Below are 17,029 nucleotides of genomic sequence, written 5' to 3'. Positions count from 1 at the left end.
GATAATTTTCTTCTTCTTTTAAAAAGAAAAGAAAGAAAGAAAGAAAACACGGTGGGAATGCTACCATCCCAGAACTCGCGCAATCTCATCACTGAAGAGTGGCAACCACTGACTGAGGTACATGAGTGTGGACACTAAATTACATGTCAGAAAAGTACTAAATCTGTATGATCTCGTAAGCAAATAATCCATACGCGCACCGTACCTAACATTCCCCGGATGCTATGTCCGTCTCATATTATACAAACAAGGGGCGTTTCAGGTGGTGCGTTGTTTGAGTGCTATCCTGCAGTCATGCAGATTAAATATTCCTGCGAGAAGACGCATTATTAGGTGTAATGCAGAATGAATCGAACGGTGTAACAGCAACAAGGAACAAGAAATGCTCCGAGTAAATGGTTTTACAAATCACAAGGCAGGAGGAAAAAAAAAAAAAAAAAAAATCGTCTGGCCAACAAGCTCTCACCCGTTCCCTCCCAGACGGCTGAGACGGGAGAGACTGGCGCTACTACAGAACCAACTGGGCAGCTGGGGAGAATATTTTATTAGCCAACTTCTGAATTATAAAATGCCAACACTAAATTCTGACTATTTTTAGACAATTACCAATTCTAATTAAAAAAATAAATCAATAAATATAGGTGATAAAAGTTTTTCCATCTTTTCACATCATATAAATTTTAATAAAGGGAGGAACATGTTACAATAAACCACCATATAAGATGTACCATCCTCGGGGCAAATACATGCCAGGAACAAACTCAAGATTTAATTGCCTTCTTGTGCTTCCACGAACTGTAGCAAAGGGTAAGAAAAGAAACCGGCAACTAAACATAATTTGATTTTTTCTTCCAATTATAAGGCCAGTAATCCTTAAACCCCTGGTACCTGGCTGGGATAACTGGAATCAAACGAAGGATGAGTGATTGCACTCCTTTTATGCCATCATTCAGCATCACTGATGTGTTGACCAACTGCTCCAGAATGCCACTTGCTTTCACTTGCCTGAGAAGCAAAAATTTTGCACATGGGAAAAAATATTTTGGAGTCAGAACTATGTTGTGAATTTTGTAATTAATCATCACTAAGGACGGATGTAGCTGCCAAGATCCTTCTTCAAAGGAGCATGCCATACAATTTATCTAGCTGCTTCTTGGCCAGCTTTGAGCAAGCATCCGCAGGACCATAGCATTTCTTTCAGGTACCTACTCATGGACCCCATCATCAAATACCAGGAAGATCAACCATCAGTAGCCAGAGTTCGAAAATAAGATAGCTTACTTTTAGTAGAAAGCTACAGAGACAATGTCGATTTTATGCTAGAGATGCAGATATATGCCTGCAATTTATAACAGAAGGGACCTTGGTCTGACAAGGCAGGTCTGTAGCAGCATGTCAAAAGAAGAGGTAACTCTCATGCTATTCTAGCATTTCATTTCAATACAATTCTAATTAGAATGATTTCAATGCAGAAAGGAGCCTGCCAACATAGGAGAGAGAAGACTGGGTAAACCTACTTCACTCATTCAAATGGAAATATAAGTTCGAAGCTCGACCGCAAGGACCTCCAGCCTCCAGTCTTCACAATCCAAATACTTGATCCATCTTTAGCACGCTATACCTTCTAGACTAAAGCTAACAAGTAGAAATATCTTCTTTAAATATTAATTGAAAACCATTTTCTTTCCTCCTGAAACCAGTTCTCCACTTTTTCTACACGTCTGAATCTTTATTCTAGGATCTTGGAGAGGCTAGGTAATTTGATTAATTATTACCATGACCTATCATGTCTAAGTATGTTTAGTCAAATACCTCTCGGGTTCTCTCACGCAACAAGGTTCCATAAGAAGTCAATTTAGAGATGAAAATCAAGGGAAGAAGTCAGGTTATCATATTCACAGCAGCAGCAAATTAGCCTGAAACCTCTAACAAAACTAGGGTATATCATAAATCACAATGAGAGCAATCAACCTAAACAATCTAGGATAAGAAAATATACCTTCAAAATTTGTCTAAAATATGAATTTCTGCACAACATAGTAGCAAACCAGAATACAAAATTTCAGAAAAAAATGAACAGCAAAGTGCTCCAAAACAAAGAAAATTTATCTGAATTAGATCGGGGCATACATGGTGTAAAGTGTAAACAATGGCACACTCAAGCAAACTACAAGGGCAAAATAACCTCGCAAATGGAAGTAGAACATACGCAAAGGAAAAACCAAAAGGGTAAAAGTAATGACAGCAATGATGAGATCATGAGAATGAAGGTAAAAGAAAAATATAAGCAGCATGACGTACGTGCTTATCAAGGGAGAGTTCTTGCAGTCTTCCATGCTTTGCCGAAACAATGTTAAGGATGACTCACCTTCAAATCCAACAGCACTGGAGGAAGAGACTAGCAATGAACAGAATGGGAAAATGAAAATAATACAGCAAGTCTCTAAAATTCAGTTAAATGAGCCAACATGACTAGAACATTATTTCGAAAGGTCTTAAAACTTCCCATCAGGTTGGGAATGATAGAAAAGGAAGGGAGTGGAGTGGTGCATGGGAAAGACAAAGGGAAAGAGTGAGAGCGGATCTTACACGAGAGAGTGTGTGTGTGAAGGGGCACTGGTCATAAAAGGAGAGAAAGAAGAGAAGGCGCATGGAAAAAAAAAGGAGGAAAACAGATCATCAGCAAGAGTTGGCGAGAAGGGAGAAAACCAGAGGATGGGCAGTCTGTAAATTTTACCATATCAGCCCAGAATTTATGTTATGATGTAAGAGCACTTGAATCACTGTCTATTCTCATGCAATATTGATCATTAATAACCCTCTATTTGGTGCTCCTCTTGAATTACTAAAATACAAAATATCACTTAAGTTGTCATTTGAAGGACATGGAACAACTTAAGTTGGTGTCGGAGACTCCCAAACTAGAGGTGAAGGAAAAAAATCACAACTAAAGAAATATGTCCTGAATAATGATCAAAAAGAATAGCTACAAAGCTAGCAAAGTCCTAGATCAAAAAGTAAAGAAGGATAGAAAATATATCATGCAAATGTAGCTCCAAGCAAGGACTGAAGTATTAGAGCACATAGGTCCGCACCAGCCATACCAAATTTATCAGTAATAAAGTATTGGTACCGGTATACCTCCTGGTACTGGTCAATACTAGTAGTTGGTACATCATCTTATTGTTGAGGTGTTGGCACCAAAAGGCCTACTACCATGTGTTGGTACAATACTGAATCTGTAAGCATTGCTACAGATTGGTATCCATACTTCAACTCTTGGTTTATTTCATAGATTTATGACCATTAAAGCAATCAATAATCTTACCAAACAAAATAATCTGTACACTCAATCATTCCAACCTCTTCATTTTGTTGTAACAACTAAAAGTTAAGCTCACTAATCCCCTTTATACCACCTCAACAAGCCTCTTAGGATTCATGTGTCCACTCATTATAGTCAGAGAAAATTATCATGAACACTATATGGATGTGATATTCCACCTGTTAAAGAATTTCTTTTAATACGGTCTATGGACCATATATTAGGTCATACAAGCTGACATTTTCAACCAAAATAAACTATGTAAGCAAGCAAAAGTACTAATACCTACTAGTTTATCAACACCACTACGATAAAGTCAACTTTAGTTCAAGTTAATTAATATATATTTCAAATTTTCTTCCAAGTCATCCTCCTTTGAAGTGTCCATCCAAGTTAATTTTCATAATCAACTTCAGTTCAGTTCTGACATGTTATTCACAAGCCCATACATGAAAAAAATCTTAGTTAATAAATGACACATAACACGTTTTTTTTTATATACTAAGATCTATATCCACAATGTGTCGCTTGGTATTGTTTCAGTACCAGACAACATTTCAGTGGATCCCATGCAATTTGTAGTCACTCATGTGACTACCTTAAATTCATACCAATAATCAGAAATGGCAGTTAATCTTTTCTTTGGGGATAAAAAATTGAAACTTCACATTTGATCAACAGAAAAGGAACAAAAAGGGAGATCATCTTGGCACCAATTAAACATGATAAAAGAAGAAAATAATCAGCTGCTCACCTTAGTTTGACTTTAGAATGGAGCCTCAAGTGATTCATCCCAAACATCTCCACTTCCATTAGAGGCATCTTCAGCATCTTCTTCCATTGAGAGCCTAATATATTCTGTGTGCGCAAAACGATCCCACTCAGTCAAATTTGGCTCTTCACGTTCCTGCATAAACCATTTCAAGAAGACTGAGACCCCTTTTTAAGAGCATTAGCAATAGTCACTCCAGTCTTGTGTCATACCCTGACTTTCAAGAAGTTCATCTATACAGATTAGTGCACTTACTTGACGAGCAAGAAACGGATCGCGCGTTTCAAATGCCATGAATTTGTTGAGATTGAAAAGGATGTTAAAAACATTGCCAGAAAGTTTATTGCCTTTTAAGTCACGTAGAGAAAAGTGGCTCTCATTCTGCAGAGAAAGACATTGTCAGAAACACTGAAATTATGCCTAGATAAACGATATACAAAAATATATGTTGTGTACATAGCAGCAATAAGGTGACCTCTGGTGCAATCATATCAATCATCTGGCATAAAATGTCCTCAAAGAGTACAGGTTCCTGTGTCATGCATTCCATACGATGCAACTGCTCCTCGTAAAAGAATTGCATTTCGTTGGGAGTCAGAATTTCATTTCCATCCAAATCTATACACTTGAACCTGAAAATATAAGTGAATAAATTTAACGGATAGAGGAAAATAAGTTCAAATTAATAAACAGTCATCACTTGTGAAGCACGTGTCAGAGCAAGATGTAATAGTAAGTAGGCCCCAATCCACCAGCTATCATTGCACACAGATTTTAACAAATTTATATGTTAAAACCTCCTGACATTGAACCATACAGGCCCCTTATAAGAGCGATATACTGGCTAATTTGAAGACATGCTCCATAGCTTTTCACTTACTTTTGTCTAGCTGCTGTTTGAGAAAGTTTTTTCCTTCTTTGTCATTGTTAAGGCCTATACAGTGTAGTTCCCTCCATGATTTCTCTCTTCCATAGAAACTCCGAACATGAACAACTAGTAGCTGTCCCATGTTGTCATGATATGGAGGTAATTTCTAGATTTCCTTTCTCAACCAGTAGTCATAAGAAGAGCTGCCCCACTAATAAACATTCCAACACACTACAGAAAGACATTCAGCAGTAGACAGGTAATTGTCAAGACTGACGTCTCTATATGACACACCAAGTATAACCCTCTTGCAACTCATTTGCAGCCACTCACTAAAAGGTCGTATTAAATATCAGAGCTCTATCTCATTCATGCCTCTATATAACTTAAATACTGAGAGAGCCCAAGTTTTGACAGGAAAATGAATCTTCATCTATTAAAAGAAGTTACCTATGAAAAAGAGGGAAGATAAAATCAAAATCTGATGTGTTTCACAAGAGATCTTCCAATCAACAAAAAGTGAACTTCAAGATAACATGTTAGGCTGGGTGAAAATAGGATAGTATTATAGTAGAAATCCCAATAAACCAAGTACAGAGGACCTGTAATTTATCAGTTATTTCCAAATAGGAGTTGAAAATTACCAATACTCAAGACTTGGTTCAGATGATTTATCTTCCTCTGCCAGAATAAAATAAACAAAATCTTCATAGCCCATTTTCCCTTCAACCTTACTAGTAAATTTCCTCGGTGCCTAAGGACAGTTGAAACATATACAATGTCAGAAAGAATTCTAAAAATGTAAACCAACCATGAATAAATATGTAAGTTATTTTAAGCAGTCTGAAGAATCATGAAAGCATAAAAAATACAAACCTGTGAAAAAATTTTATCAACAATTCTATATGTCAGTGCATGGTTTCCATATCTGATAAGGTTCTCTTTGTCAATCAAGAAATCATGATCTGTATCGAGCTCCCAAAATTTGCAGTATATTACATAGAAGTGCTCATATGAGAAGTACCTGCAAGAACAGGCAAACTCAGAAAACTCCTTTTATCCCACGGTCAAAAACTGATAGTCACTCGAGAAGTTAAAGGTTCAAAATTAGTGCTACAAGTTAACAAGACAAGCAATCATAGAACAACATGTTGGTCCTTCTCGTGCTAAACTGTATGGCTCATAACAGCCACCATCATAGGCACATGATTGCATCTGTCAAATATCACGATGCGCTTTAGCTTTGCTTCACCTTTAGATCCAGGTAATTTTAATGTAAAGAGATTTGTTTCCTGTTACAATTGCTGTTTTCTAGCATTAAGCAGCAAATATTTCAGCTCATAAGGTCAAATTGCAAAATTTTCTGATCAGGCATCTTTCAGGATAGATTAGATATTTTATATTTTTTTGTAATTCTTGCACTGAATTCTAGAACTAATCTAAAATGGGTTCCGAGTCTTGCTTTTTGTGATTAGTGCCCGCAGATTCTATTTTTCATGCAAATTGGGTTGGGAAGGTTTTGAAATAATTAGGATTACATTTCAACGTAATTTTAATTACATTCTATGTAAGCTTTCCTGGAAAACCTTATTTAACAATTTCCAGGAAGTCTTTGGTCATCTCCTTTTACGAATGCTTGCAAGTGAATCTGTATGGTCCTCTGAATATTGTCAGGTTTTGTGTTATAAAAAGGAGAAGGGGCAATAACGCATATTATGAGTTGAATGGTTGAAATTCTTTGTAATTTCTCTTCTCTATCTTTTCTCTCTCTTAGTTATCTTCAAGATCGAGGACTTGCCTAAAATCATAGATCACTACAGCAAAATGGATACAGATTTCCTGCACAGATCTGAATTTAGTTTTGGATCTCTGCAAAACAGCAAATCTGAAATAAGGTTTAAATTCCTGAAACATGAAGAATCAATTATCTACATCTTTTCTATGCTACATCCTCTACAATTTACAATTCTTGCACAACTGCCCGGTTGCTGTTCAACAGAATGATAATTGTGAAGAGAATTCATTCTCCTTTGGGGCGAGGGGGGAAGTTTTATTAACATTATATAATCAATCACTAACATTTTTAGCGATGTACTCTCGTGTTGACTAGAAGTGACCAAGGTCTGATTCCGAAGCCACTAGGCAGAACATGGATATTCACACTCTAGAGAGAAACATGTGTACTGTAGAATACAAATGTGAATTATGACCACTGTAAAAGGCACCAAGAGTAATATGAACTTTGCAAACCATACCAAAACTCTCAATAAGCCAGATGAATTGCAAATTTTGATTTAAGTAAAATTACCTCAAAACTTTGTTAATATCTTCCTCCTCATCAGCATGCTGCATTGCAGCAATTAAATTCCCACGTTTCAGTTCTCTGAGGGTAAGTTGGCCATTTCCAGATCTATTCACATAGTAAAAAATTCTGTATATAACAGTTTCCGCTGGCAACAAGGATTAGAGATCGTATGCATTAGATAGAAAATGTTGATATGATGTTTTAGTTGCAAGATTTTATCAAATAGTAACTCACCAAGCAAATTTTTGAGAAAATTTCAGCAAATATATGGAACAAAATATGAAAAACTGCACAATGATATGATTAATCATGATATCTTTCACCAAACACATCCACAACATGGTAGGCAGGCAAGCTACAGAACATAGTCTCCAGACTAATGTAAATGGAACCATTACTTTTATATATTGCCAGTTGACGACAATTAACAAATAGCAAGAGGCATACCACCAATAAAGACAAGCAGAAGATTGGCAGGATTAGAATGATGAGGATCAATATGTGGAATCCACCTCAATGGAATGGCATTCCATTTATTGAACCAATCAAACATCTTACAACAAAGACCAACTAATCTCATCAAGAGCACCCATGAAATGCAATCTTAGAATAATTGTTGATGATTGTCATAATATTAGCATTCCTAACCGAACTAAACCCAAAACGAGAAAGAAACCAAAATATCAAATAATAATAATAAAATGGGAAAATTTTGTTCTAGATAATAGAAGGTTTCTTTCCTATTTATGATATGGAAGAGATACGCACATAAGCTAACATATACACAAGTACGCAACTCGAATCAAAATCTAGAAAGTGCTTTCTATACATTCTGATGTAGAGTGCTTCACACGCCATCATGATCTATAGGAACATGAAGCGTCCATTACTGGATAGAGTGCCTACATGCTTATCAGTTATCCCATGTCCTCAGTAAGTGTGATGCTCTACCATTCCTTTATGTCAAACAAGTTAAAACTTATGTATTAAAGTAGGAATAAAGTAATGCTTATAGAACTGTGGAACTTTCACTGCTGGAGTATCCACCGCGGTCTACCACACCGCCGCTACCGGGCATACCATACCGTGCCAGAAGAAAACTGGTACGAAACTTAACTTCAAGTCGGTACAAGCCTCATATTGTCCCATACCAAGGTGTACTAACTTGTACTGAGGTGTACCGAAATGCATACTAGCCCATATCGAGACATACCGACCTGTATCGAGGCGTACCGAAATAAAAATTGAGAAAAATAATGAGAGAGCTATTTCGGTACAGGGATGTACTGTAGCATACCGTACTGAACTGATAAGATCCCTATACGGTACTCGATACTGACATTGCAGATCTTGGTATCCACTTTGTATTATTATGCAGATCAATTATTAAAAAAACAATTAAGAGTGTCTCAAGCAGTAATCAACATGGCCGCTCATTGTCTTCCACAACAAGCATCACTCTCCAATACAACTTGTATTTTCAAATTATAAACTGACTCCATACACTTTATAATGCAAGTGTATAGTTTATATTGTTCCTAGTCACTTGTTCATCCCAAGTCACTGGCCAGAAACAAAGCTTAGATCATCCTCAAGTTAAAGATTTAACTTATATAGAGACAAGAATGTAAAGGATCAGCATAATACTAGCAATCACATGTTAATGTATTTTTTATCTCAAAATGATGATGCTCATCAGCCACTAGCGAATCCCAGCATTAAACGTTGACATAATTGGACTAGATCAATTCTGTCACAATAAACATGTAAAGCAATAAAAGACTCACCATATCTTTCCTGAAACTCAGGTGTGCCATGTAAGAATTCCAAACCAGGATGGGTCGCCAAAAGTTCTTGAAGGACAGGTTTAAAGTCCTCCTATATCAGTTAAATTTGAATTAAATAAACAAAAACAGCAAGATAAGCTCACGTAGAAATACACTAAGACTTGCAGCCCCAGCAACCCATTGTTATAGTTAACTGTACAATGACGCCAGTCTCTGTGGCTTGAAGGTTATACAGAGAGGAGTGCTAGAAGTGGCATCTTAAGAAGATTCAGAAACACAAGAGACAGACCTGACTTAGGTACTTGCGATCAGGTTGCTTCAGAATGTTAAATATCTGTGTCGTTATATCGGTTGTCATCATGTTGCTATTGACCCAATAATCAACAAATGCATCCCTGAAATCACAAAGAGGATGGCTAATTAAAGTTTGGAAGAAGAGCTATAATGAGAAGAAATGGCAGTAAATATAAAACTAAGTTTCCAACACCTCCAGTAAAATTGTAACACGAAATGGAATTGAAGAAAAAAATCATGACCAAGAATTCCAAAATTTGCTCATAGAAAGATATGGCAGCATCCATGCATATGCAAAAATGAAACAGCATTATGAATGACAACTCCTGTGCCACATAATTTTCTACCAAGCATACCAAATATATATATTAAACAAAAGGCATCAATAATTCAGAGTTTTATCACGAATTGAAACAGAACTACAGGCTCAAAAATGTAACAGAGAAGACAATAAAGAATCAAACAACAGCTGCAGGAGTCAAACTAGAAAGGCTGCTATACAACTCTCCCAGTTCATTGAGTAAATAACTATAATAAAAAGGTTGTGGAGGCTTCTGAGGAATTGTACACATATAGGGATGCAGTCCATCTCACAAATCATAACCATAGCCTGCTATCATTGGCTATGGGCCTTATAAGATTCTGAGAATAGCAGAAATTTCAACACCCTTAGAGATATAACTCAGCTGTAGTGAACTTGGAGATGGTAGCACTCCCGGGCCTCTCATTTCTGTGAAAGGAATGTGTCAACAAGCCTTTCCAAGGAATATATTATTCATATATTCATCTGGTAATGAAATTTACTACATTAAGATTATGTCCAAGTTCTCTGACCAAGTATTCATGTTTATGGGCCTTACTATTTTTTCACTCAAACCAACCATTCTATCAAGTCAGCCCATTAACTCAAAGGGTTAGACCAACTTATATGCACCCCTAGAAGTTCAGTTGATGAATGGATGAGATCAAATCAAATTAGAAGCATAGTTTATCAGCAATCTAATAAATTAAATTAAGTGAAATGGTACTTAATATAGTCCATATCTTAAAGTAGTTATTATGCATTTAAAACACAACACTTAAATTGTAAGCCACTAGAACTAGAGCCTACCGCACAAGAAAAATAGTTAGGGGTTCAAAGTACACATTGGGAGCCACAAGTACCTTCTCAAATGAAAAAGGAAAGATTCCAAAACAAAAACTGATAACAAGATGCTCAAATGGCAAAAGCCATGTTTTATATTTATTGTTAACTGACCAGAAAGGACCACTAGTACAGGAATGAGGAAGAGATAGTCATGAGACAAGAAAGGCTTAAAAACTATCACCAGCAAAAAAAAGTAAGTAAACATGGATACATTTGAATATCATAATAAAAAAAGAAATGAATTTAGCCTATGAACTTGCATCTTAAATCTCAGAAAATAGAAAACTTGCATACCTGGTTACAGTTCCAGTGCAATCAACATCAATTTTTCTAAAAAGAGCAGCGGAAAAGAATGACGGTAGCTTGCAGATGTCCTTTGTGACAGATTTAAATTCTGATTTTCCAAAAACAGAAAATATTCAGATGCTTGAGATGCAATTAACAGGCACAAAAGAGCATCCCATATAAGTCATTCACCATGAATTTGTAGTCCATCCACGTGGCCAAAGAAAATATTTTCAATTCTAGATAAGCATTGCTCTTTCAGTTCTTCTGGAGGTGGACACCCATATTTGAAATAGAACTGTTACAGTGTGAATCAGTCAGTGAGAACCATATGTGGTAAGACTCCCAGCCACTTGGAAAAAATGTTATTGACTACATACGATAAAATTTAATCTGAAGGCAGTACCTGAGGTATGACTTCTCTCACTGGCTCACTAACTAATTTTAGTGGAGATGCAAAGGATGAAACTCCAGTCCCTGTACCACGTTTCGCAACACGAGGAGATCCAGTAGTGCTTCTAGGTGAAAGAGGAGGTGCACTGCCAGGAACGAACATGGAAGGCAATGGGTTGCCTGCCGCAGCATTTGTGCCACTACAGCTGCCAGGAACATTCAGGGGGGCACCAGCTTTTGCATCTTCAATTAATGACTTCACCTACACCAAAAAGGCAAATGAAAGAAGCATTCATGCAAAATTTTGGCACATGTTGCCATCAATTGGTCTAAATTTACACAACCAAGGACCATAAGAGCAGAGTGAGGCGTGTGATAATGCAACAAATTGTGAGCTCCTATAGCTTAATCAATTGTTAAGCAAGTCAAAATAATCATGATATTAGGATCGATATGATAGCCACCTTAACTACGATTTACTGACATCCAAGGATGGATGGATATGGATCACAACAACAACGCATACATAACAAAAGCTAACATTGGACTTCCATTTCTTTCTGAATTATAAGTTGTGATATATTGTAAAGAATTGAATCATGTAATACTGGACGCACATCAAGGATTGAAAAACCACACACACCACCCCATACTTGCTAGTATGTAGCAAACCAGGCCTAAAGCACCACATAGCATACCAAACCTGTACCACTTGGTACGCCTTTTTTAATTTTTTTCTCATTTGCACCAGGGCATACTGACCGCATGCTACCCCCCCATCAACATATATACCATATCAACTAGTGACTGATGCAGGCCAGTGCCTCAAAATATAAATCATTGAGCCATCAAGAGAAACAAAAGCAAAAACATGTTTCGGGTCTATCTTGTTCCAGATGAAATGTTATAATACATGACACAATGTCAATTTAGAAAACAATGGATGAGACTTATATCCTATCTATATGGTCAGCACAGATAATCAAAATCACATGAAGATAAGTGCATAGAAACTCTTAAGAGCCACCTATAATGAAGTGTTTTGGGGGGTTGTTTTGCTTTGGAGGTAAAAAATTGTTTGAATAACCAAGTATCAAATTTACAACAGGTGCTCCTCTGGCAGATCTTTAATAAATGAATTCTCTACACTTTTTTGGCTTCTTTATCAATTGAACTTCTGATCATAAACTGTCAACCATTAGATGAGCGACAACTAGACAGTCCTCAGATGTCAACTCCTCACATAGAGTGTGGACTAACTCTTGCATCTTCGAGTTCAGCAGAATCCAGTTTATGAAGGAAATTATCACATAAACCATCCATCTTCATATCTTGCCATTGTTTTCTTGCATTTTGGAGAATCTCTTTGCTCTCATAATAACTTGATGTATGGATCCTTGAAACTGAGTCTATAAACAATAGTCATCTGACTTTTTTGATTGAATCTTGCAAAAAGACAGTGGAATCCACAAGTGAATCCTTAAAAATAAATCCTAAATCTGAACATATCAAGTTTGCAACAGAAAAGGGCGGAAACCAGAAAAATGGAGTAAACCTTATCAAATCTTCGTTGCATGAAGAAGGCTTGACTCCTTCTTGCTCCATTAAAGCATTTTTTATAATACAATGGTCTAGCTGGACATCTCACTCTTTTCTTTCCACTGTCCATCATCTTCCCTATAATTAATATATCAATTTCCTTAAGCCAACAACTCCCCTTACGTGAACAAGATGTTAATCAAGATTCCATGCAAAGTTTTAGTGTTCCATTCACAAATTTTAGTTTCCCACCTTCAGCCATGAGCCTACCAATCATTCATCACCTTCTGCTTCATACTGCTGCTTCATCCATTCCATCTTATCTTTGGGCATTGCGTGCTCGGTGCTCTAACCACAACCATTAAAATCAGATGGGTTTAGGGCCTTAACTCCCTCCACTGCAATCAAACATAACAAAAATTTGACTAATAATTGGCTTGTGTGATACATCTGTATAATAAGAAGAAAGCATGAATCCAGAGATGAACATTTGATCCAAATGAACAAGACAATCCTTTCCCTACATTGTTTTGAGTTAAACAATTAGCAATTAGTATGAGTCAACTAATTCATTTTGTTTAACAAAATCTGGAAAGTCAGAAGTAAATTTATTCAAAGTGTAGCGATTGAAGGTTCAGGGTATTGGTATATGATACACATCTTGCTGAAGAAAATTCACCAAAACAGCAATTTAAACGCTTGAGCAATTCCTTAGATGCCATGCAGTGATGGACCATTAACTGGTGTCCTAAGCAGTTCTTTAGTCCACTTAAATTGTCTAAACATACAATTATATGTCTTGGCAGATATCGATCACCATCTAAATGGTGAACTAGCAGTGGGTTCACATATTTATTATATTTGATTATTGACCTAGTAATTAATGCAAAATCCAGTATGCTATGTAAATAACTCTTCCTAAAAAATGATGAAGCTAAGCCAACAAATGAAATAGCAATTCACAAGCAATCTGATGACTGCATTTCATATTTTCTTTATTTATTGCTGTATCTTTTAAGGTCAAGATTAACCTTGAACGTGCTAATGGACTTGCACAAGAGTAGGCTAAAATGAGAGAAAACTAGTCGTTCATTGCACTTGCAAACAAATCAACCTCTGTCCACATGACATGCAGACCATCCTGATAGCCACAATAGTGAAGAGAGACATGTCTCCTCTCTTCAATTGTACTACCAAATGGTGTGCTCACCGTCTATTTTCTATTCTGTTTGTATCAATTTTGTTTATTTTCTTTTTACCTTTATACATTCTTGCACATGTACATTTCTTCATTTTATTTCTCTTCATCATCATTGCAATCATCGTCTTCATCTTATTTTAGTCCTTTTCTTCTTTGTTTCTTCTACTTTCTTATTTCTATTTCCGCTCATCTATCTTTTTGACCTTTAATGTTCAGGTTGATTGTAATGTTATGGCCACCAATATAAACAGAAAATACCTGACAGTTAGTCAAGGCATCAACTTGAGTAATATTATTATTAGTTACTTTTACAAAAACAGAAGTAAAATAGAAGAGGTGCTCACCTTCTATCCTGACCTCTTGGCCATTAAATGGTCCAGATTAATGCAAACATTTGTTCAAATGCTTAAGGACCAAAGAGCATTTGATTTAACAAAAAAGAATAAGGTTTCCTTCCAAAAGCTCCAGCAAATAAACTAGATACTGAATTCAGAATGTTGGCTCCCATCATGCGGAATGTGCTACTTTACACCCTAATGACCTACACGTACAAGCAGGAAGGCCCAGTTTGCATACAAATTAAGTTAAGGGAAAGCCCTAAATCACTGCTTCATGTGATGATCATGTCCAAGTAAATGCCCAGAGAAGGGCAGTAATCTGATATGCATAAAATACTTCGACAATATGCCCCTCAAATTCCAGAGAAAAAAAGAAAAAGAAAGTAGGCTGAACAAAAGGAGCCACAAAAGCCAAAATTTTTTAAAAAATGGAAAACAGATGATATTCACCGTACGAGAGGTACCATTTTGGAAGTTTCCGGTAGCGTAAGCCACTGCGAGTAAAGCCCTTGTGCAATATCCGGGTTCTGTTTCAACGCCAACGGAGATACCTCCGCCAGCTGCAGCAGATCCGGGTCGAGGGAGGTCACGTACCTTTCCACTTCCGCATCCATCCCCACTACTCCCTATCTCTCTCATACACCAAGAACGCGAAGAGATGCAATAAAAGAACCCTAAATCCCTTAACCCCTTCAAGAAAATCCAAACTTCCCTCCTAGCAATCACAGCAGGCAAACCCTTCGCACCGCTCCAATCCAATCCAGGCCTCCTCCCTCCCTCACCACTGGGCCACCAGAATCCAAACCTCCAATCCAGGCCACAGGAGGCGGAATTCAGCAAGAAATCCCTGGATTTCAAGATGGAGAGCTGGAGGCACCTGGGATCGTTCCGAATCCTTCTTTCCTCCGGCTCCGGGGCTTCATAGATTGGGATCGAGCTCGAGGCCACCGCTCGAGAGGCGGAAAACGATAGGAGGATGGGAAGAGAAGGAGAGATTAACACATCGGAGATCGGAGGGACAAACTCGGATCAAGACTCCCACCGCTCTCGAAAAAGACGAGACCTCCAAACCCTCGCAGAAAAGAAAAGAGAGAGAGAAACAAAGAGACCGTGCAACACAGCAGCGCCGAGACCTGGAACGCCAAAATATAACGGCAAGAAGATGCCCCCCGGCTCGTTCAGCGCAGGCAGAGGAGGGCCAGGGTACGATCGTATCTCATCGTATACAGCTGTATATATAGGGTAGCTATATACGGTGTCCAATTAATTGGTCGATGATCTGGGCCGTCCAATTAATTGTTTCCTCTCTAATATCTTGGGAGTTGAATCGCATGCTGCTTTACATTATAGGGTTCCTTTGGTTGAGATATAATCTCATGATTTCTTAGAATCATTTAACCAAAAAAATAATTACTAAAAAAAAAAATTTTACCATATTTGATTGACGAAAAATTAAAATATTTTGTTGAAGTTAATTTTATATAGAAATATTGCTAAATTTCCAACAATATTTTTGAGTAAATAATTTTAGTAATAAATTTTTTTTCAATCTATTTGCTGGTTATTTATGGCCCACTCATATAAATGTGGTTAATGCTGGCTATTTCAAATATTGAAATATATTTACATCAGTAAATAAGTATTTTAAAATTAATTATACATATATTAGAAAATAAATTGATTATTATAAATAAATTTTAGTATGTTTTGATATGTAAATAAATACATTATTTATTAATAAATCTTATTTTATATATCATTTATAATTAATAAATATTTTGTTAATTTTATTAATATTTTTTAACTTTTATTAATTAATTAATTATTATATTAAAATACCTTAATATAATATATATATATATTAATATAATTAGTGTTAATTGTATTAATATAATTAATATAATATAAGCGAATGTATTTTCATTAAGAAATGATATTTTTAGATTATCTCCACTCTGCAATCCAGCATAGAAAAATAAATACCATCTCTCTCGAAAAAATAGACATAGAATTCACCATTCATTTTACCATCTCTCTCATTTACTTTTTGTACTAAATATGATACTTTGATGTAGAATTTATTTTTCTATATCAAATTACTCTCAATCACATGGATTCTAAAACTTGTACAGAGAGCCAGCATTGTATAGTCTAAAGGTTTGGCAAATAAAAGAGGAGAAAACGAAAGCCGATATGAAATTCTCCCAACATATATTGCTCCATTCTCACAAAAAAATCTTTCAGTTCCATGACAGCCAATCCTAGTTTCTATGATTATTAACACCCCGCTCGTAAATAGTAACCTATGTCGACAATTGGTCATGATGGGTCTACAGAACCTCTTTTAGTTTTGGTCGGGACATTTTGACCCATACTTGCCCTTAAATCAACTCCTATGACCTAACTTGATCCAACATAGCTAATGCACGAACTACACAACTGCGACATGATTTAACATGATCTATTTTAACCCACCCCGAAACCGATCCAATAGTCAATTATCATATAACAACAACATGGGAAAGAAAATCCAATCTACTTTTCAATTAACTAAAGGAGAATAAGCGCTTTAGCCCAATCACATCTCACACATTTTGATGTAACCAAATGATGTACTTTATATAACAAGAAGGAAATATGAAATTCCAATATCCACTTTGGCCAGTGAAAAGAGGCTAGATACTTGGCTAAAACTTGTCCCACATTCAAGACCCCACTCAATGACTCAATTCAGTCTGATCCAATCAAGATAAACCTCTACCCTATCAAAAATTT

General features: G+C 36.4%; 1 protein-coding gene across 13 annotated transcripts; it reads right to left on the bottom strand.

The window, feature by feature from the left end:
* Positions 1-612: 612 nt before the first annotated feature.
* LOC103703927 (probable serine/threonine protein phosphatase 2A regulatory subunit B''delta) lies at positions 613-15,434 on the bottom strand. 13 transcript variants are annotated; one of them, XR_003385007.2, is made up of 15 exons: positions 14,705-15,434; positions 11,190-11,438; positions 10,976-11,081; positions 10,793-10,892; positions 9,347-9,452; positions 9,058-9,148; positions 7,274-7,415; positions 5,842-5,989; positions 5,610-5,719; positions 4,573-4,729; positions 4,353-4,478; positions 4,080-4,232; positions 1,136-2,385; positions 889-1,005; positions 613-795 (listed from the first exon to the last, which is right to left on the bottom strand). XR_003385007.2 is itself a non-coding variant. In XM_008786993.4 (13 exons), exons 1-12 carry the CDS (start codon positions 14,891-14,893, stop codon positions 4,092-4,094), a joined length of 1,665 nt encoding a protein of 554 aa, XP_008785215.2. In that variant the 5' UTR covers positions 14,894-15,434; the 3' UTR covers positions 613-2,385; positions 4,080-4,091. The 13 variants fall into 13 exon arrangements, 5 of the variants coding, with proteins under 5 accessions (XP_008785215.2, XP_008785216.2, XP_008785217.2 ...); XR_603519.4 differs by having other exon boundaries at positions 613-1,005; positions 1,136-1,205; positions 2,302-2,385; XR_603520.4 differs by having other exon boundaries at positions 1,136-1,205.
* Between the last annotated feature and the right edge of the window lie 1,595 nt (positions 15,435-17,029).

The sequence above is a fragment of the Phoenix dactylifera genome, chromosome 5 (genome assembly GCF_009389715.1).
Source record: "Phoenix dactylifera cultivar Barhee BC4 chromosome 5, palm_55x_up_171113_PBpolish2nd_filt_p, whole genome shotgun sequence".
Lineage (NCBI taxonomy): Eukaryota > Viridiplantae > Streptophyta > Magnoliopsida > Arecales > Arecaceae > Phoenix > Phoenix dactylifera.
This window is presented reverse-complemented; position numbering and strand designations above follow the sequence as displayed.

Excerpts from the sequence above, each read along its gene's own strand:
- LOC103703927 (XM_008786993.4), bottom strand. The coding sequence starts at position 14,893 with ATGAGAGAGATAGGGAGTAGTGGGGATGGATGCGGAAGTGGAAAGGTA. Across the intron at positions 11,082-11,189 it reads TGAGAGAAGTCATACCTCAG|TTCTATTTCAAATATGGGTG; the intron begins GTACTGCCTTCA and ends ACACTGTAACAG. Across the intron at positions 5,990-7,273 it reads GATATTAACAAAGTTTTGAG|GTACTTCTCATATGAGCACT; the intron begins GTAATTTTACTT and ends CTGTTCTTGCAG.